Source organism: Aphanomyces invadans (genome assembly GCF_000520115.1).
Source record: "Aphanomyces invadans strain NJM9701 unplaced genomic scaffold supercont1.23, whole genome shotgun sequence".
Classification (NCBI taxonomy): domain Eukaryota; phylum Oomycota; class Saprolegniomycetes; order Saprolegniales; family Verrucalvaceae; genus Aphanomyces; species Aphanomyces invadans.
In genome coordinates, this window is record NW_008580168.1 from 680,831 (window position 1) to 701,041 (window position 20,211).

The 20,211-nt window shown below is 57.3% G+C and overlaps 6 protein-coding genes across 7 annotated transcripts; 3 read left to right on the plus strand and 3 right to left on the minus strand.

Annotated features, from left to right (window-relative positions):
- Window positions 1–2,099: 2,099 nt before the first annotated feature.
- H310_09935 (hypothetical protein) lies at window positions 2,100–2,987 on the plus strand (the record flags this gene model as incomplete). Its single annotated transcript, XM_008876154.1, has 1 exon — window positions 2,100–2,987. One exon carries the CDS (start codon window positions 2,100–2,102, stop codon window positions 2,985–2,987), a length of 888 nt encoding a protein of 295 aa, XP_008874376.1.
- Window positions 2,988–3,417: 430 nt separating this feature from the next.
- On the plus strand, window positions 3,418–9,131 carry H310_09936 (hypothetical protein). Its single transcript, XM_008876155.1, has one exon. It carries the CDS (start codon window positions 6,520–6,522, stop codon window positions 7,624–7,626), a length of 1,107 nt encoding a protein of 368 aa, XP_008874377.1. The 5' UTR covers window positions 3,418–6,519; the 3' UTR covers window positions 7,627–9,131.
- A 40-nt stretch (window positions 9,132–9,171) lies between these two features.
- On the minus strand, window positions 9,172–9,465 carry H310_09937 (hypothetical protein). Its single transcript, XM_008876156.1, has one exon. It carries the CDS (start codon window positions 9,459–9,461, stop codon window positions 9,231–9,233), a length of 231 nt encoding a protein of 76 aa, XP_008874378.1. The 5' UTR covers window positions 9,462–9,465; the 3' UTR covers window positions 9,172–9,230.
- A 1,107-nt stretch (window positions 9,466–10,572) lies between these two features.
- On the minus strand, window positions 10,573–11,635 carry H310_09938. Of its 2 annotated transcripts, XM_008876157.1 has the most exons (4): window positions 11,281–11,635; window positions 11,080–11,225; window positions 10,842–11,026; window positions 10,573–10,779 (listed from the first exon to the last, which is right to left on the minus strand). In XM_008876157.1, exons 1-4 carry the CDS (start codon window positions 11,603–11,605, stop codon window positions 10,611–10,613), a joined length of 825 nt encoding a protein of 274 aa, XP_008874379.1. In that variant the 5' UTR covers window positions 11,606–11,635; the 3' UTR covers window positions 10,573–10,610. The 2 variants fall into 2 exon arrangements, with proteins under 2 accessions (XP_008874379.1, XP_008874380.1); XM_008876158.1 differs by having other exon boundaries at window positions 10,573–11,026.
- A 447-nt stretch (window positions 11,636–12,082) lies between these two features.
- On the plus strand, window positions 12,083–12,567 carry H310_09939 (hypothetical protein). Its single transcript, XM_008876159.1, has one exon. The coding sequence runs from the start codon at window positions 12,128–12,130 to the stop codon at window positions 12,458–12,460; it is 333 nt and encodes a 110-aa protein (XP_008874381.1). The 5' UTR covers window positions 12,083–12,127; the 3' UTR covers window positions 12,461–12,567.
- Window positions 12,568–12,574: 7 nt separating this feature from the next.
- Window positions 12,575–19,870, minus strand: H310_09940 (hypothetical protein; the record flags this gene model as incomplete). The annotated part of the gene is made up of 17 exons (XM_008876160.1): window positions 12,575–13,060; window positions 13,104–13,424; window positions 13,473–13,694; window positions 13,745–14,025; window positions 14,096–14,210; window positions 14,286–14,645; window positions 14,699–14,923; window positions 14,993–15,157; window positions 15,208–15,487; window positions 16,096–16,704; window positions 16,766–17,198; window positions 17,266–17,416; window positions 17,483–17,569; window positions 17,625–17,769; window positions 17,843–18,036; window positions 18,105–19,496; window positions 19,550–19,870. The coding sequence occupies 17 exons, from the start codon at window positions 19,868–19,870 to the stop codon at window positions 12,575–12,577; spliced, it is 5,787 nt and encodes a 1,928-aa protein (XP_008874382.1).
- Window positions 19,871–20,211: the final 341 nt, after the last annotated feature.

Sequence of the window (20,211 nt, forward strand, 5' to 3'; positions counted from 1 at the left end):
CTCACGCGCATGTACAGCCTCCCTCCTTACAAAATGAACGGGTGTGCCCCATCAGGGAGGATTCAGCCGCCACGCGCTCAAGCCCATGCTTGACTGGGGCATGACCCTTTCGTCGTGCAAAACCATCACCGCCAGCTCATCCTGTGCGGAATGCACGATAGAATGTAAAGGACTACTACTGCGTAGTCGTTCCGAAGGGAGTTCATGTGGATGTTCGCGCCGCCGTACACTGGCTCATCCCTGGCAAGCTGTCCGAGTTTCACATGGATGCGCCACGCAACGGCACTCGACACTGGTCAGCAGGACAGACATGGAATTGTTCGGCCGTACAGTCGGAACAAGGTTGTATCGACGTCGCCGGGACTGGCGCATCCCCCGTGGTCGGCTTGTGTCGGCACCATCCATCGTTGGCAGTCGTTCACATCGCAAACTAAACCACCCCAGTATGAGTGGGTTGAATCGAGCGATGAGGACTTTAGAATGCTAGCGCCATCTTTTCGTACGAACTTGAAAGCATTCCTCCACTCAAGGTGAAGCCACGAGCCTCCCTCGTGGCGTCAGTGCAGTCTGACGGTGGCCCACACGAGAGGGGACCTTTAGCGAGGACAATTCGAACGTAGGTTTGGTGGGGCGATGTCCAGTCTGCAGCAGCAACGAGCTGGTGCTGCATATCCTCTGTTGTCTGTCGCAGCGCGCGCTCCCTCGCGCCTGGAGATTACAGGTTCAGTCTCCGTGTCAACCATGTCCTGCCAGTCCACGCGCGCCTTGGCATCATTCAGAGCACCAGCGCAACGCGAAAATAACTCGGCGATTGTGTAAAGCTGAGCTGGCGCTTCATCAGCAGCGTTTCCAACGATGGAAATAGCGCATGAACCGGCCCAAGTGGGGGAAGGTATCCAGTTGAGCTGACCGATCATGGAACTCCCCCACAGACGTCTTGCGTATACAGAGCCATTTGCCCCGTCGCAATCGGCGCTGTGAATGACACCCCCCGTCCCTCATTTTGCAATTCCCCCGAGAACTGTCGAAGTTAGTCGCCCACGCTGCCACCGCCACCACCACCTCCGCATCTGCAATTACCCAAACGCGTCATAGTTGGAAGAGGCGGCGTCGTTCCCACGAGTAAAGCTCCTCTGGGACGACAACGCGCCAGTCGCCCCGACGCGCCATGTCCTGGCTACGCTGGTTCGGTTCCCTTCGTTGGGTATCCTTTCCTCTCCCTGTTGAAGGGACGTCTGCCCCTCTGTCCCAGCGAATGTGGAGTGCTGAAGGACTACCATGTTATCACGCCCTCGCCTGTTAGCAAGGGGGAAAGACCCCAACATCCTCTTGCAGCACTTGGGGCAGTCCTGTGACCGTCACTAAGACGGAGAAAGTCTAGAACGCACAAGTTCATACGGAAGTTCAGGGGGATGAACTGCAGGACCGGGTGCTCGCGGCTTGGCCAAGAGAAGCGTTCGGAAGCAAGTGACTTCGATCGAGCAGCTGTCAAAGTATTTTGGGCGGTGCTGACATGCACGCGTCTTTCTAGTTCAGGTTGGAAGGTCTAACGGAAGCGAGATGTTCCAAGGTTAAAAGCCTAGCCATCAGGTTGTGTCGTCAACAAAGATTCACAGAATAGCCATGATCGTCACCCTGGTTCACCCCTAGCCTTCCTAGTTGTACGCCCGTATGTCGAAAGCTCGAGTTGGTATCCAGGCATTATTGCTGATGCATCCAGTGACCATGCCCCATCTATCCCCCTCGCTTCGCTCTCGAACTCACGGCGTTTTCTGGGGGACGAAGGGGTCGTCTTGGCTAATATGGTGAGGGGTACCATTAGAGATTTGACTACCTGGAGCTGCTTCAATTTCAAATGCCTTCCACCCATGCGAATGGTCGGGCTGAGCCGACGACAGCTTGCACACCCAGTTGTTCATGGGATCTTGCTCAAAATTTGTTGGCCTTGACTGCGCCGCCATCAGACATCCGACCGTTGAAGCAACCATTTGCCCGTTGGGTTCACCTCGCTTCAACAACACCATCGATTCGTTGGGAACATTCTCAACGGCGACATCCCCCCTCCTTTCCCCCCTTGAGCTTGCCGCACTTTGCAAAACATGACGATGGGGGTGTTTGGTCAAGCGGCCGAGTCGCGCCCACTCCGGTTCCTCGTGCTGCTGCTTTTAGCCCTGTCCGTTTGGCGCTACATCACTCATGTGGTTCAACGAGAGTCGGAAGCGTCGTTTCCCGAGTCGTTGTGGACCCCCACAACTTTGACGTTCGACGTGTGGGGAGGCTGCGTCTTGGCCCTGTTAACCCCTCTCCTTGTCAGCGAATGCGTCCGCCCCCGCCATACCACTCCGTACATGGGCGTCCTTTTTGTACTCCTCTGTGCCCAGTTTGCTGTGGCCATTCTAACCCAAGAGCTTCGGGTCGTGGGACATCTCACGTCTGCCCTGGTGTCAATGTGCGTGTTGTGGGCGTGCCTCTTGATCTCGTTTACGGTGGTAGAGCACCACATTGAACCGATGGTGCTTTCGTCGGTGGTTTTCAGCGACACGGACCACGTGTACACGACGTCGAACCGGTGGGATTACCTCTCGATCCGCCTGCCCTTGGCGCTGTGGTGGGTGTATAGCAGTGCGGAAGTGCTGGCCGTGTGTCATGCTGTGGCCCTGAACGCGCAAACGAAGCCAGACATGCGAATCTTCGTGACGTCCATGGGCGGATGGGTGCTGGTGAGTGTGGGCCTCCTCTTGACCACGGGCGACACTGCGATTTTGATCGGGTCGCTGTGGATGTTGTGGGGCGTGGCCAATGCAAACTCCAGCCACTCTTCGAATGAAAGTCACACGATGGCGACATTGGCGGGACTGGGGGCGTTTGTCTTGGGGGGGCTTTTTTGCTTTTTGGTGCTGCACAAGGCGTGGCGTGGCCCAAAAGATCGATGGGCTCCATTATTTAGTCTACGTGGGGTGTCTGCCCCCCGTCGAATGGCCGTGTAAGCCCAGATTTATACAAGGCACACGGGTTGGTCTAACCTGCATACTAGTTCAAATTGCTAGCAGTAGGCGTTGGGGTGAACGATGTAGCCCTGTTCCATCACATGCTTGCATGCTCGATGGGATTGGGCGAATGGAATCCTTCGCAATCGAGCTTATCCCCAACTGTCCTCGCTACTGTGAAAGGGGGGAAGGGACAGTAGTCTCTAATGATCAATGCGATCACGGGCGGCTCCAAAATGTGAATTCGCGGGAGCTGGAGCCACCCCCCTCGAACGTGGCGGTGATGAAACATAGCAGCAATCCATTCGAGGCGAAGAGGTAGGCTGTGGGCGATTTTGAGAAGCCTCAGTCCAACGAGCTGAACAAGGCTATGAACAGCCTTGACGCCTTGCTGGGCTAACAGTCCCTATTTGCAACACACGCCACGTGCTTGGAACAATAAACATTTGCAATTAGCCAGCTATGGCCAGCTAGGGCCAGCTATAAACTACTCGACCAGGGGAAGGGCGTGGTAGAAGTGTTGGAGGTGGCTGTGGCCCTTCATGGACTGCCGCGACGCCGACACGTCGATGGAGTACCGGCGCCAGATCTTCACGTCAAACACGTACAAAGTGTCGTGATACTCGAAGATGAGGATGCCGGACAGGACGGCGGACGGTTTGTCGAGGTACAGCACGTTGTTGACCTCCCACTTGTGAAAGTTAAAGTTGTATTTGGCGACGGCAGGCAAGAAGAACGAGCTCGCCTTGTGGGGCCCGTCGCGATGCTCGTAGAACTTCCACTTGAACATGTAGGCAAAGCAGCACCCCGCAAACGTGACGAGGACAATCCCGTAGAAGCGCGAGGGAATGCCATACTCGAACAAGCCACTCGAACACTCGACGTCCATGTCGACCGACGTCAGCGTGCATACGCGGCCGACACGCGCGATGTGGTGCACCGGCGTTATGGCACTCCACAGCCCCGAGCTCACCCACGACAACTGGCCGCTGTTGGCCAGCAACTGAACTGCCAGCATCTTGAACACCTTGTTTTGGATGTTGCACTCGGCCGTGTGCTCCTTCATGATGACCGACGCAACGTCGTCGATGACAAAGACAAGCCAACTCACTTCGGACGTCGACAGAAACGTGGTGAACCACGGATACGTGTCGGCATAGATGCTCGTAAGGACAGGAGACTTGATCAGCTCCATGTTGGCCGTTGCCAAGACCGAAATCGCCGAACACGCACGCAGCAAGATCATGGGCCGGCCTACCCAAACGAGTCCCGCCACCATGTTGAACGTTCCGATGTTGCCGTACTCGACGTCGCCTTTGTTGGTCACGATGTACACGCATACGACGGCGGCCACCATCATGAGCACCCCCGTGATGTACTGACTCAACCGGTACGAGTAGAAGGAAAAGCTCAGAGGGAGCTCGCGGGGGTTGGCCGGGTTGCGCTGGACGGGGAGCGGGTTCGACAGCGTTGTAATCGCGTCCTTCTCGCCCTGGAACGCCACGGCCTCCCGCCTCCCTTCGACCCACTCGAACAAGTAGACCCACGCTGGAAAGGCCACGAGGGGGTTGGCCATCAGCGCGACGCGAGATAGCTCGACGATGCTGTCCTCGACGATCACGCCGTCCGCCGCGTTCGTTAAGAACTGGATCATCTCGAGCTTGAGGTTTGTCCGGACTTCTGTTTCTACCGCCGCGGCCATCGTACGAAAGGTCGCAAGACTGGATGCTGTGAACAAATTCGCGACAAATGCCGTGGTGTTGCCCAGCAGACCCTTGCAATTTTCGCAAGCAGTCTCGTCAGCACCGAGGACGTCGCACCCACACAAATTGGCCTGGACGTCGTCCTTCTGCATGCGCTTGACGTCGGCTGCCATGAGAGCTTTCACGAGATTCTCGTTGGATGGGGCGGCTTCGTCGAACGTGAACGGAGCGCCGCACTCTTCCGTCGAACTGAAGTAGTCCTGCGCGAGGCGGCCGCCGCACCAGTCGAATCCGCACATGAGCTGTCCTCCGCACAACGCAACGGTGGCATTCCATTCGGGAGGCATCAGTGCAAACGGTGCCACGTTGTGCTCGAACAGCGCTTGATACGTCTCGATCACTTGCGACTGGTTTGCATTGTTTTGGAGCAGCCACTGGTAGTCTGGCACGGTCGAAGCGTTCACGTTCAACAGCAACACCAGTGCTTCTGTCAGGTTCTGGTACAGCCGACGCAGGGACGTCGGACATGCCACGCGCTTCATGTCGACCGACCCGAACGGACCCAGCGTTTCTTGGACGATGTACAGTCCTTGGCTCAGCGGGTACGCCAGCGTCAAGTTTTGCGCCAGCGCGTCGGCCGGCGTGACGTTCTGGAATGCAAACTGAGGGCTCTGTCGGATGAGGTGCAAGCCCGCGACCAGCGTCGCGTTGTCTGTGACGGCCCACAGTTCACTCGCGAGGCCCCACGACATCTTGAATGAGCTTGGCCTCAACTCGTCTTGCATTCGAAACAAGCCCCGCGACCGCTTGATGGTCAGGGGGTACGTGAAGCCGAAAGCGTTCTGGACGTCAAAGGTTTCGACGATTCCGAGCTGCTTGTAGTTTTGCCATTGCGTGACATACTCAGAGATGCCATGGGACGTCCACCACAGGACTTCGGCGTCGACAGGGAGGGTGGTCGGCAGCGTCTGCCGCCACACTTTGCCATCCTGCACCGTGTCCAAGTACGAGTACACCCCAATAGAGAGTGAATCGCCCCAGCACGACGTCAGCGACGACCAGTCAACATTGCGCAGCGGAGCTTCCAAATACACCGCTCCGTTTTGGCGTTCGGACGCTTGGCACCGCGCCTGCCGCGCCGCCGAGTTGGCCATTTCCCACTTGCGTCCGAAATCAACGTAGCAGTACGCCGCCGCAATCCACGGGACGTCGCACCCTTGCATGGCGCGGAGGCCAGCCACAACGTTTGGTAGCGTGTTCACTTCGAGCTGGATCGCGGATGCGTACAACGGGGGCGAGTACACGACCGTGTCCGTGGCGTTGTAGTGATTGTCCGTGCCAACTTCGGCATACCGGAGCTCGTTCATCTGGAGCTCGACGTTGCGGTCCATGGTCGGTTCAAGGAGCTGGCGATTAAACCAGTTGCACAGGTACGTTTGGTGGCCCGTCGTGTTGAATCCAGCCCACCAAAAGTCGTTCGACATGATGTCCTTGACCTGTGCCAAGTACGCCCAGCTGCCCGTCACGGATGTCGCCATGTTGAAGAGACCGACGAGGCCGAGGAGGCGAATGTATTTGTGTTTTGTGACCGTCTCCGGCGACGTCAGCGGCTTCATGACAAACTTGGCCACGTCAAAGAGGTACCCGATGCCGTTGTGCGCCGGCAGCGTCAGGACGATCCAGCTCGGCGCGTGGAATATCGTGTCGCGGTATGAAAACATGCCGCACATGACGCACGCGACTCGGTCCAAAAAGAGCTCGCCGTTCCCGGACTGAATGAAAAACGCCTGCGCGACGCCGGGAATGAGCACGTGCGCGACAACGTTTCCATGCGCACGTTTTCGTCCCGTGACGTTGTAAAACACCTTGACGAGGACGTACGAGATGGCGATGCTTCCCGCATGCACGATGAAGAGAAGACCAAATCGCCGGACGCTGCCAAATTCGACGGTCGCACTCGTGCAGCTCGCGGTCAACCCGACAAACTCGTACGAGCACGTGCGGTCGATGGTCAACGTCGCCACGTGCGGCGACAAGACTTGAATCGCAGTCATGGTGGCCCAAATGAAAGCCGTGCTGAGCGGCGCGTACACGGTCAGCTCCTGGTCGGTGAACGGGAGGAAAATGTCGTGGAGGACAATCGTGAGCCACGTCGACTCGCCTGCAAGGACCATCGTGTGGACGAGAGGTTTGGGCGTGAACGCAATGCGGGAGAACCCCATGTTGTTGGTGAACGTCACGGTGGACGAGCTGAGGAGGAGCATGGCAGTCATGCCGCGCAGAAAAATGAACGGCCGGCCGATCCAGACGTACCCGATGACCCAATTGCACTGAAACAAGTTCCACCACTCGACATGGAACCCGATGAAGAACGAGTAAAAGATCATAAGGGCCACGACAAAGGTCACGACGAACGAGACGTAGATCGTCACGATCCAAATGTAAAAGCATCCCTTCCGAGGGATTTCCAAGTCGTTGGCGACGAGGAATACCTCTTCCTGTGGCTCCGTCAGCACGGTCAGCGTCGACACGTCGCCTTCAAAGCTGTACACTTCCCGAGCCCCAGTCATCCAGTCGTGGAGTTGAACCCAGCCGTAGAACGACCACAGGTCACCGGGGGCGACCAACGGCTGCACGAGGAACACGCGAGCTGGGACTTCCTGAACGACGTAGTCTGGGATCGGGGTCCCATCGGTTGCCGTGGGATCGTCGACGACCGTCGAATTCGTTGGGTCGGAAGCGGCACTGAGTGTTGTCCCGTCGACGTCGCTGGGCGGAGCGTCGGGGACGACCGTGGCAAACTGCATAAACGAAATGTTCAACGAGGCCAAAGCCGTCCATGGCGGCGAAAACATGGATGCGAATCGCGTCGTTTGGTTCCACTTGGCAACGAGCGGCAGGGCCGGCACCAAAGATGCCAGACACAAGTCCACTGACGTTGACGTGAATGCACATACAGACCGAATCTGGTCGATCGACAAGCCACTAGCCACCAACGCGAAAACGATGTTCTCACGTCGAAGATGAAGCGAATATGGTAGTTGTTCCGAGCAGTCATCCGAAATGCCAAACGACGGCTGAATGAATGCCACGGGATCGTGCAGGGGGCACAGCAGGTTGCCCCCGTGGTAGTTGTAACCCGCCCAAGCCGAAGGCGTGGGGTCGACAACGGGCTCGCTCAGGTGCAAGTACGCGTGCCGCAACGTGTGATCGTCTTGTAGGTATTCGTACAGGTGTTCACGAAACTGGAGAAAATACGTTCCCAATGCCGGGGGCACCGCGACCATGCGAACGTCGATCGCTCCCAACGGACCGATGTGAGATCGTATGAGATCGACGCCGGGATATCCACTTGCTGCCGCGTACAGCATGTCCGTGTCCCAGCTCACGCCAAGCGCCGCGGCGTCGTTTGGAGCGCCTCGAACGATGCTGCAGCCATACGACGACGCGACAGTCATGACACTGGCAAAGTTGAGCGATGTCCAAAAGGTCGAGCCGGGCCCGCGGTCGGGAGACGTGACGGAGAGCGCGCTGATTGTGAATCGCTGCTGCATCCCGAGCGCATCCTCGAGTAAAATCGCGTCGTCGAGGCGTTGGGGATATGTATTTTGAAACTGCAGCGTAAAGCGACGGAGCCCCTGCTGCTCCCAGTACCGAATCTCGTCGGGGATGGCGAGGACAGTGCCCTGGAGGACCATTGCGATCCATGACGTTGCTAGGTCAGGATCGACACGGGCCATCGCAGTCAGCACGGTCTCGTTGAACGTGTCAAACAAGGGCCAAGCCAGGATTGCCTTGGCCTCGGTGTTGCGCAGCACGGTTTCGACGTACACGGCAGCGTTGTCCTTGTCCGTCGCGGCGCATCGCGCTTGACGGGCATCTGTGTGCGCCGCTTCGAACCGGCGATTGAAGTCGATCCAACAAAACGGAGTGCGGTACCCAAAGTACGTGTCAAGCGATTGCATGCGGATGGTCGTGATCGCGGCATCGAATGCAATGCTGTCCAAGAGGACCTGGCGGGGTGCAGATGCCGGCAGCGTGAGCAGCGAGTCCGATTCGCCATACGAACGGAAGAGCGTCGCGTCGCTGCGTGCGACGTCGAACGTTCCAGCTTGATGGAGCGTGTGCCGGACGTGAATGAGGTCCCCCAAGTACGTTTGTATCCCCGTCGAGTTGAATTGCGGCAACCACAGGTCGTTCTCCAAGTGCGGTTGAACAATTGTCAGATACCACGCACTGCAGCTGACAGTCACGACCAAGTAGATGAACCCGAGCGCTGTGGCAAGTCGGCTCGACTGGCGCGGGCCTCGGATCACCGGGCCATCTTCTCTCGCTTCCAAGTATTTCTCTTTGGTTTGCACAGGAATGATGCGGTGGGTCGCCCCGTGGTTGATCCAGCGCATGGTGCCGCCTTTGTCGAGTTTGTGTCGGGGCGGCTGCGTGAAACCGACTCGTCGGTTCCGTGTGAAACCGACGACCCTGCGGGACTTCCAAAGGCAATCATGTGTCGTATTATTGATGGTTTATTCGATGTACCGACTTAGCACTTGAGGTCCGACCCTTTGTAGTACCCTTTGCCCCCGAGCTTCCCCGCCACCGTGATGAGAAATGGGGCGGACAGGGCGTTGTTGATGGACACGACGGTGCCTGGCATTTGGTAGAAGGCATCGCCCATCTTGTTGATTGTGACGGTGCCTCCGACAACAGCTTTGCACTGGCCCGTTGTGACGGCGGCCATGGCGGCGACGATGGTCAGACGAATGAAGACCATGTAACTTGAGAAATGGGCATCGAGTAGGACGACTCCATGACGGCACGCCCGATGCCTGCATGCGTCTGCACAGAACAACGTTGAAACGCTTGCCGACATGATGGCAAACCGCCGACTGTGTCCATGATGGAGGCCCAGCGCATGTAGCTTTGATGTCGTCGTGCCACTCGTCGACAGCGCCATGGTGTGTGCATCGACTACATTGCGCATTTTCCAGCGCCACCTCGTAGCTGCATATTGTGTCGGGACGACAACGCGATGCTTGCTCGTTGGCTACGCAACGTTAAGTTTCAGCTTCACGCGCCTTTTTCAGAGGTCGGCGCGTTCAAGGACGTCATGTCGGCATACGGGGTGTGATGGAGAGGCGGGGAAGGCGAGATGTATGCGCTTGATCATCGAGTTGGCGAATCTGGGACGGCAACGGGTCGCCGAGAACGACCAGATGGACTCTTTCGCCCGTTTGGCTTGTGTTCCTGAAGCGCAACGCAAGGTTGGTTGCGTTGGGCGCCTTGTCTCCCATTCTAGTGAGCTGCAATTCATCGCCTCGCGTCGGCTTGTGGCTCGCTCAAATTTCGGAATCGAGGGTGGCGACCGCATCGGCAAGCCATTCAATCGACTGGCACAGGACAATATTTAGCAAGCGCCACCACGGCAATATGTAGCAGCGGCGTACACGACAGAGCAGCCGTCGCTTTCCCGCAGCCATGATGAGGATTTGCTTTCGTCTGATCTGCACGTTGGATTGGGTGCTGTCGGGAGTGGGGGAGGTTCGAGCGCCCATGCCCGCCATCACCGCTTGGATATCAGTCATGCCGCCGCCCGTCATCGACATCGTGGTGTCACCATCCACCTGTTGAAAACAACGGATCGAGGGCATGGACGCAGCGCCACTTCTAGGGCAACTGGCGGCGCGTTCACCGAGGGATTTGAACACGTACGACTCTCTGGTCCTCCCCGGTTCAGGAACTTTAGCCCGGTCTGAGCCTTACATGGACAGGAGATCCGCAGACGTGGTGGACGGAGCAAGGGATTTCCGTAGCTATTGCAACATGCTTCAGGGCGGCGGAATCGCTCGCTCGATCCGAGTGCGACTCAAGTGAAATCGGGCGAATGGAGCATAGCATCGAGAAGGCATGTCGTATTTGGTACTTAAAATACGGTGATCAGGACGAAGCACGTGTACACCATCGCGGTGGGGTACGCGATCAACCAGCGCTGCTCCTTCATGTGCAAGTACTTGTCGAAGAAGCGCGTCGCGGCTTGCGTGCTCCACGCGACGCAAAGGAACGCGAGGACAAACCCGATCGCCTTCAAGTCCCTACAACCACCCACCACCACCACGCATGAGAGCAGCCAGCGACGACGTTGTTGCCGACGTACTTGATCGGCGCGACGATGTTGATGGCGGCAAGCAAAATAATGGGGAGCCATGAGTAGCCCAGGACAGAGCAGACGCGGTACACGTCGATCGTCTTGGTGGGGGAAATCAAGTTCATCAATGTCCACATGGACAAGCACCCGACCAGGCCAAAGCCGTAGATGTAGCCAAAGTGAATCTTCGCGCTCTATACGCAACCCTTCGTTAGGTTTGCCGCGTGCCTGGTCGAAGTGAGCGCACCATGAGCAGCAGCATCCCAAACCCAAAGGCAAACACCAACGGACCGGCCAGGTCCACGTCGTCCAAGATGTGCTCTGACACGGACGTGGTTGGAATCAGCACGGCCTGGGTCTTCGTCCAGATGTGTTCAAAGTTGATGCCGAGCTCTACAACAACAAACGAACATGATGATTTTCGTCCGATGCCACGTGGCGCTTGTACCTTCCATGAGCGGAGGTTCGTTTTCAAAGTCGTCGCCGTACGATACAGACTGGTCGCCCAAACTCCCCATCGACCCCGCTAGAGGCGAGCTCGATGGCGCAGACAAGTCGCCGGCATACCATGGCCCACCAGGAGGATGGGGCTGCTGGGTATAGGTCGACTGGACGAATCCTTGGCCGCCAGGGTAAGTTGAGTGTCCAGCCGATTGCGGCGCGCCGTATGACCCAGCATGGGCATCACTTGTTGTGTGTTGCGAGTAGTTTTGGTTTGCGTAGCCGAACTGGTGGTCGTAGCCGCCGTGGGGATGCTGGCCTTGGTTGTACATGGGGCTGCCGGGATTTGCCGCAGGTGGGTGGAATGATCCGGATAGTATCCGGAACATGAAATTAGTGTTGGCCGTTCACCCTCTCCCCCCACCGAGATAATGATGATCCGCCGTATGAGAACATTAGCCGCCGCTATGTCCCGTACATACTGCAGGAAGCTGCGAGGTCAACGTCGTGATGGCCGACGCCGCCTTGCGGCAACTATCTCCCTTCGTCGGAGAAGCAATATTTGGGCCAATGTTCCGTATGAACGGCACGAACATGGCGGCGGAGATGCAAATTTTAAGCAGGAATCCGTTGAAATGACGTGGCACGCTGGCCGGACGCTCTTGACACCGAACAGGGCCACTCACTCTCTCATTATACTCTCCACTTCATTCAAATCACAAGATGAACCGTGACTATGATCTCATGCCACTCTCTTTTTCGACAGTCGACACAGTACCGTTGTGGGTTTTCTGATTGATCGATCTCTTGTCAGCCAGTGTTATGATGCCGACCATTCCCAAACATCGCGCGTCATGCTTGCACCATTACCTCTGGCGCCTTCCAAGATGCCACCTCAACGTCGCATGTCCTTCACACTGCCGAAATCGCTGGCCGCCATCGAATGGACGAGGCTACGCCACTGGGCGGCATCCAAGTCTATGCTGTGGACATGCTCGTCGGCAGATTCGTCCACGTCGCTGCTTTTGGACGACACAGACACAGACGACGATGTTTCCAACTTGCACGTCGTGCGACCGCGCGGCAAGTCGGACCCGTTGACGTACACTGCAACCACCCTCCTCACGTCGTGGCGAAGTGGCAACTCGTCGCACGCGACCCGGCACTCGACCTCGAGCTGCATGTAGACTCCAGCGCCGGCGTCACGTAGCTGGAAATCCCAGTCGTCGCCGTTAGAATAGAAAGTTGTTCGTCTTCAGTTAACGACAAATGTACAAAGGATGGTAGATTCGCATGGCGTGTTATGGTGGACCGCCTCCTTGGGGGAGTGGAAGCGCGATCGCCACTGCATTCGACGGCGGTCTCTTTCGCGTCGACCACGGTGACCGTGTGAGCTGCTTGAGCAAGCGCATGCCTCGCGAGTGTTGGGGCTTGACCACTTGTTGCCGGGGCGACGCCGCGTATTTCTTGGCCACGTACGCTTTCCACGCTTCTTGGATCACGCGGGCGCAGTTGAACTCTTCCGTCAAGTCAAAGCGATGGTACGCCGTGTCCAAATGGATGTTGTGGAGCTCTTGAAAATGGCGCAATGCGCGACCGGCGAGCTTCGCTTGCAGGTGGGCTTCGATATCGACGGCTTCAAACACGGTGAAGCTGTTGGGCATGGCGTGGTGGCACAGCGTGTAGAAAATGTCCAAATAAAACATGTCGTTCATGTGGTTGCGGCGGGCGTGGAGACTTCGAATGAACCGGATGATGTCCTTGGTCGACTTTGGCGGTGGATCCTCCTACATACCGGCACGTCACCGCCGAAAAGCGTCGCCCACGTACGTTGTCGGGTCTCGACGCAAATCCGAGCGGCGGCGGCACACTGCGGAGCAGCGACACCAACTTGTACGACGGCAAAAACAACGAGCCGGTCGGGGCGAGCTTTTGCCACTCGTCGGCAAACGCGTCCAGGTGGGCATTTGCCGGTCGACCGTCGCCTTCGTCGAACCCGTCCATGTAGTTTTCAAAGTTCTCCATGATGACCGCAATGAGAAGGTTCAAGATAATGTAGTTGCCCACGACCAAAAACGACGTAAAGTACCACCGACCCACGGTCGGGTACTGCGGCAGCACGTCATGCATGTAGCACGTCCAGTTGTCGCCCTACAACGCCACGACTGAGGTCCGTGCGGGGCAGCTTTGACGACTCACCGTGACAACGACAAACAGCACCATCATTGTGCTCGTGAGCGAGTCAAAGTTGATCACGTCGCGAATGCACTGCCCGTACAACGGGTTCATCGGGTCGTAAAACAAATTCATGCCGAGAATCGCATACACAAAGGCAAACACAAGCAAGAGCGACGCCACGTTGAGCAGCGCGGGAAGCGACATCGTCAGCGTTTTCAATATCGACACCATCGAGTGCGAATTCTACACGCGGTGGACAGTCGACGCGGCATGACAACAACACAACGACGTACGCTGACGAGGTGGGTCACACGGACAAGTCGGAGCATGCGAAGCACGCGGAGGTGGGGCGAGGCGTCGAGGATGCTCACCACAACCGCGATGGCGTCGACCCACCGGGTCGTAAGATACGCTTTGTACCCGTGCGCATACAACATGAGGGCGGCCTCGATCACGTTGACTGCCGTGAAAAACCACAACACTTGCGTGTAGGCGGAATCGAAGCGTGGCGTGGACGGGTAGTGGTCCATGGCGAGGACGACGATGCTGGCCAAAATCAGGACGCGCATGCCGCCTATCGCCACATGCCCACTTGTCGTTCCATCCTTTCAGCGAAATGGACGACGCTCGACAACGGATTGTACCTTGAAATAGCGGGTGCACGACGACATTGAACACGACCTTGCGGTGGCCGCCGAGTTGGTTGTTGGATGGGGCGGGCTTGGGCTTTAGTGCAAAGAGACGGCGTTGGGTGGCCACCTGGCAAGGATCGTGGCGGGCGTTAGTTTGCAGCGAGGGAACGATGAGTTCGACGCATGGGCTTGGCTGCCGTACCCATTTCTGCTGGTCTTCCGTGATGAACAGCGTGCCGTTTTGCTCGGCTTTGAGCTGCTGGAACTTGTACACGATCACACCGAGGAAGAGACCCATCATGAAGAAGCCGCAGATCACGACAAATGCCACAAACACAACAGCCATCGCTGGTGTGTTGTTGCGGACGGGGTGCATGTCGGCGTAGCCCACGGATGGGGCGTCCATCGCCATGTGCATGATACCCGACCAGCCTTGGACAGTTGAGATTTCCATGAGTTGCAACGTCGCGTTCGGAATCGAGTCAAAGCTCGTCGACAGCGGCGTCCACAGCCGAGTCGTCACGGTGTCTGACTCGCACGTCGTCGCGTTCAACGTGTACATCTACAAGATGGGACAGCGGTTGGGAAGGACCGTCGACAGACCAAAGCACGTACGTCGACCGAGTTGCCTTGGCAATACCACAACTTGCCCGCCAACAGATGCACCGTCACGACCGCAAACATGAACAAAAACATCGTGAGAATCACGACCAGGTTGAGCACGCACGGCACGGTGATCAAAATGGCCTTCACCACGACCTTCATCCCTGGGTTCAAGTGGATGGCACGGAGCGGCCGCAGCGCGCGAAAGAGCCGAAACACCTTGACCATCGGATCGCGCTTCACGTCTATAAATTCAGGACAGTAGTCGGCAACGGCGGGGTCGCACGGTGGCGTCGTGTGCACGACGACAAATGTGCACACGATCGCCAGCATGGACGTGATGGCAACCACAAAATCCAACACATTCCACCCGTTGCGCATGTACGCGTATCGCCCCGTGAAGAGAAAGCCCTGCGCAACGATCTTCATGGCCATCTCGACGAAGAACAAGCTTGAGATCACAACGTCCGCCTACACCGCCATGGTAAACGCTCGCCCGGAACCAAGGGTGGTGGACGCACCCATAGGTAAAACGTAGCGTCGGCAGTGTCCGATATCTCGAGGGCGGACATCACACAGGATGCGAGGACGACCGCCAGGACTATGTATTTGAAGAACGGGTGCATGACGATGCGGTTGGCCATCCCGCGCACCCACGAAGTCGGACCAAACAGGCAAAACGAGTGCCCGACCATGAACTTTTGACTCTTGGCCTCGCGGGCACTTGCTGCTGCTTCGTCTCGACGGCGATGTGCGTCTTTCGCGTCTTCCAACGCCGCATGAATGTTGTTGCGCCATGGACTCGAATGAACCGAGAACACACCCGTGTGGTTGCCAAACGGCCCGGCCGGACCATATCGGACACGTTGCGTGGCCGCTGCGATCAACTCGTCGAGGAGCCCAAGCACCGCGTCCTCGGCGGCGTCGCCGGCCATGAGGTGATTCCGCGGTGGCCGCCGCCGTGGGTTGGTTGCTTGAATAACAGCTTGGAGATTACAATCCGCCTGGCGCCCAATCGACGTGGCTTCGCATTTGAATCGTTCGAGCTCAATGAGGCGGTTGCCCAAAGCTTCCGCCTCCGCGACGGTTGCGCAAAAGCCCGACGCGATCAAGAACTGAATCGCCTCAAACCCGTGGAAGCACTCAAAGTACTGTCGCGGCCCGATCTCGATCGTGTGTGTATCCATCTTGAATAGGACGATGTCTGCGATCTCGTGCAGCCGCAGGACGTCGTCGTCCTTGTCGTGCATGTCGGTTGACGACGGCTCGAACGACGGTGACAGCTTGGAGAACATCGGCTCGACTTTGAGGCGGAGGCGACGTTTGGCCTGCTGTCTACGCCAAGAGCACCCCGTGAGTCGCACGTCTTCCCTATCGTTGACAAGAGTGGGTCGTGGTGTCGTTCGCACCGTGGAGAAGCAGCCGCATGGCGCGACGGAGTGAATCGATCGATCCACGACGACAGCCAGTGCACGACCACATCGTAATAATGGGCCACGTCCGCGTCCGCGATCGTGCTAAAGTACGACCGATGGTATTCGTTTTCGTCGCTTTCAAAGTCTTGCAGCAAAATCGACAAAAAGATGTTGACCACGAGGTAGTTGCCGGTGAAAAACATGACGACGACAAAGATGGCGCCGCCGACCGCGTGGACTCGCATGCACGCGTACAGGACGTCGGTCCACTGGTCCCCCGAGAACACTTGAAACACGGTCAAGAGCGCCGACCATACGTTGTCAAACGTCGCGTAAAACGGCGTCGGGAACCCGCGGTCTTCGGTCATTTCGTTTCCAAACAAGTGCTTTCCGATAAGGGCGAAGATGTACATCACGACAAACAGCAAAAACACAAAATGCAAGAGACCGCGAAAACTCGTCACCATCGTCTCCATGAGCACGCGAAAGTTGGTCCACTGCCGGAAGAGCTGCAGCAGTCGCAGCACGCGGCACACAAACATCGCGTGGACGACGCCTTCCGGCAACACGACTGCACCGTCTCGACCGATCACTTCGACCAATCTTGCAAACAACATGTTCAGCTCAACGTACGAAGCATGAACGAAGCGGTGTGTGGACGCACCCGACTATGGTCAAAACGCCGTCAAACCGATTGTACTTGTCGACAACGTATCCTCGGCCACCGAGAGCCGTGACTTTCAACACCATTTCGAGCCCAAACACGTACGCCACGATGTCTTGAGCTACAGCAATGTGGGCTTCTCGACCGGCATGCGCTGCAATGTCGACTGGGTCGAACGATTTCAGATTAAAGCACACGAGCTGCACAACAAGGGCAGCGTTGACAATTCCCGTAAACGCCGCGTGCCGAATGCAGCGAGCGATGCGCCGTCGCCATGTGATCCACGTGACAGCCCATGGCGACGTTGACTGGAACGAGTCGAGCGACCGCATGCTCAGTCGAAGTGTATCATCTCGCGACAGGTACTTGATCCCGCTTCCTGAAAACCCAATGCGCGCCAGGGCCGATCGAAACTGACTCATCGAGATCGTCCCTACCACAAGTTGGCGACTCGTTACCACACGGACCGTTCGGCGCTATCCACTCTCGAACGAGCATACCAGTGTCATGCGGGTCAAACTCACGAAAAATCGCAGCCACGCGGCCTTCGGCATGCTCGTAGCCGCTCAATTCAATCAGCACCTTTTGCTCCAACAACGTCGACGCTTTGGACGGCGGGTCGGCAAACTCGATGAATTCCGTCAACGTCACCTGCTCCGACATTATGAACGGCTCATGTCAGAAGCGGTCAAGTCCGACTTATCGCTGGCACGCTACCTTTCCATCGTTGTTTACATCCAAATAGTCATGAAGGGCTTCGACGATGGCACGGTCGAGCTTGATCCCCACTCGCTCTTCAATTTCCTACAAAGCATGCGTCCCACCTGAGCCCACGCACCACCATGCCGGTGCCACCTACTTGAAACCCAAACACGAGTTCGTCGCGGCTCAAGTCGCCGCTGTTGTCCTTGTCAATGAAGCGAAATATCGACCTCGAGTGGAGCCCCGCCGCCTTGGCCGATTGCAAAAACTCTCGCAGGTTTTGCACCGTATTCGACACGCCACTACCACCCATCGCCACCGCACACATCAATTGGACGTTGTCCCTGCACACACCAAAGGCGGCAGTGCTGGTACCTCGACGGCGAGAAGAACTCGACAAAGTTCTTGTACTTGACGCGGCCGTCGATCGAACTAAACCGCGTCGCGAGCGTCTTGAGCTCCAAATGCGACAACTTGGTCGCGGGTAGCGGCTTGACCACGACCATATCGATGATGGACGGACGTCGCGTCCGCTTCTGTGCTTCGAGGTGCTTTTGTTTGCGCTCGAGCTATCCGTGGATATGTAAACACGCCGTGTCTCCAAGAGCGACCTCGAGGTACGCCGGATTTCACGTACCTTGGCCGAGACAAACTCGTCGCGAATGTCTTTCCACTTTTGCGTGTACGCGTTGTGCACGACCGCGATGACCAAGTTCACGACAAAGTACCCTCCGACCGGAATCACGACCAAGAAATAGAGCCCCACGACAAGTCCCCGAGCTTCGGCAAGGTTCCACATGGTTGAGCCCCAGTCGGACAAGGACGCGATTTCGATCACACTGAGGAGCCCGACCGCGACGTTGTCGAACGAGGTGAATCCGTAGTTTGGGTTCTTGTTGAGGCGGTCGTCCGTCAAATTCCGGACACATACGCCGTCCGCCATGCACGACCGGCCAACGTTCGGCGCCATCGAGCAGCGGAACCCGTTGCCGCTGATGAGGTACCCGTTCGAGTCTACGTTGAGGTACCCGTCCGACATGTACTCGTTGTCGCACTGCTGGTGCAAAGCACCCTGGAAGAGCGACACGCCCGCGATCGCAAACAGGACAAAGATCACCAAGAGCAACTCGATCACGTTCACAAGAAGCCGCATCGACTCGAAGAGACTCAAGACCAACGCTTGCGCGTGCTTGGACAGCCGAATCCCACGAAGCACTTTGAACACACGGAGAAGACGAAACAAGGACGCGAGGTTCTTGGCCATCGCGGGTGCCGTAAAGTCCGTCGTCAAGTAGGACGGCGCCGTGTCCGTGTCGGGGCTGAGCGTGGCAACATCGGGAACGCCTGTCGGCTCGGCGGGAGATTCCGGGAACGTGGGGGTATCGGGGAGTCCAGGCTCATCAGTCGGGAATACGACCGGCAATGGGAGGGCATTCGGGTCGTCAGGAGTTGATTCGGGAGTCTCGACAAGCGACGGGTCATGACCTCCGTCTGTGGCGCCGGCATGGATGCCAACGACGTCAGAGAGGCGACGACGGCTGCTGGCATTTCCCGACGAGACCAAACTGTTTGAATTCGATGGGATGGATGTCGCCGGCGACATTGTCGAGGACATGGTGTCAGCTGGATCATCGGCGGTCGGTTGGGTGGCTGGAGCGTCGTCACTGCTGGGTGCGAACGTTGGGAAGTTGAGAGCAAGCGTTGGGGACGGGCTCTCGTCTGGTGGGAAAGTGTCGGGGGCGAACGTGTCTGGCGGGAGAACGTCCGGGCCAAACGGCGACGGAGGTGCAGTCGACGGGTACGGAGGTGGCGTTGGCATCGGTGGCAACGGAGTCGACGCCGTATCGACGGGAAGCGTGAGCCATAGCACGGCAGAGACCCAGCCAAGCAGCACGAGGCCACAGTCAAGGTAATTCCACTTGTGGCGGAAGTAACCAAAGCGGCCATGCCAGAGGCCCCCCGCGAGCATTTTCACCGCCATTTCGAACGTGAACACAACGTTGAACGCCATTTCGAGCCAATTCACAATCTACGACAACCATAATCGTACTTCATGAATGAAAAAGCCGAATCGGGACACACCTCGCGCGTCCGAAGCTCTTCGGGAGTTTCTAGCTCCGTCGGGTCCAAGACAAGGCTCTTCGTTCGCTCGGGCTCTTCAAATCCGAGCAAGATCGCGTTGCTAACAATGAGCATGTACATGACGACATGGAACGGCTCCGAGAAGAATGCTCGGATGCACATCGTCCGCAGCCACGATGAGCTCGAGAGGCCACACACGACCGGAGGCATCACTGGCTTGTATTGCGGATCCTTGCTCGCTGACACGTGCTGGTGCATCGCAGCCACCGATGGCGTCACGTCCAGCACGCCGAGTGGCGAGACTGTGTTTGAAGGAGGCATGCAGCCCTCTCTGTCCAAGTCGACAACGACACAATGCCGTGAAACAGCCAGAAGATTGCAAGATCGACGGTTTCTTCGCACCCACGTTCGAGCCGAACGAGATCATCCCTTCCAAACTCAGCTGCTGCACCTCTTACCACGTACGTATTGCTCCTAAGTAGGTCCCCATCACAGGCACCACCTCCATGGCGTCATTCCTTTCAGCCGTCGTCACGAGCAGGTGGGATGGCCGCGCCGGGAAGTGTGTGAGCAAAGGGATGCATATTGAATTGTTTTATCGCAAGTATTTGAATTAGTAGAATATCTTGAACGAAATATCCTTTGGATTTTCGATTTCTCAA

Coding starts and splice junctions, on each gene's coding strand:
- H310_09936 (XM_008876155.1), top strand. CDS start 6,520: ATGCGCACGTTTTCGTCCCGTGACGTTGTAAAACACCTTGACGAGGAC.
- H310_09937 (XM_008876156.1), bottom strand. CDS start 9,461: ATGGTCTTCATTCGTCTGACCATCGTCGCCGCCATGGCCGCCGTCACA.
- H310_09938 (XM_008876157.1), bottom strand. CDS start 11,605: ATGTACAACCAAGGCCAGCATCCCCACGGCGGCTACGACCACCAGTTC. Junction 11,027..11,079: donor TTGGGATGCTGCTGCTCATG/GTGCGCTCACTT, acceptor GGTTGCGTATAG/AGCGCGAAGATTCACTTTGG. Junction 10,780..10,841: donor AACATCGTCGCGCCGATCAA/GTACGTCGGCAA, acceptor GGGTGGTTGTAG/GGACTTGAAGGCGATCGGGT.
- H310_09939 (XM_008876159.1), top strand. CDS start 12,128: ATGCTTGCACCATTACCTCTGGCGCCTTCCAAGATGCCACCTCAACGT.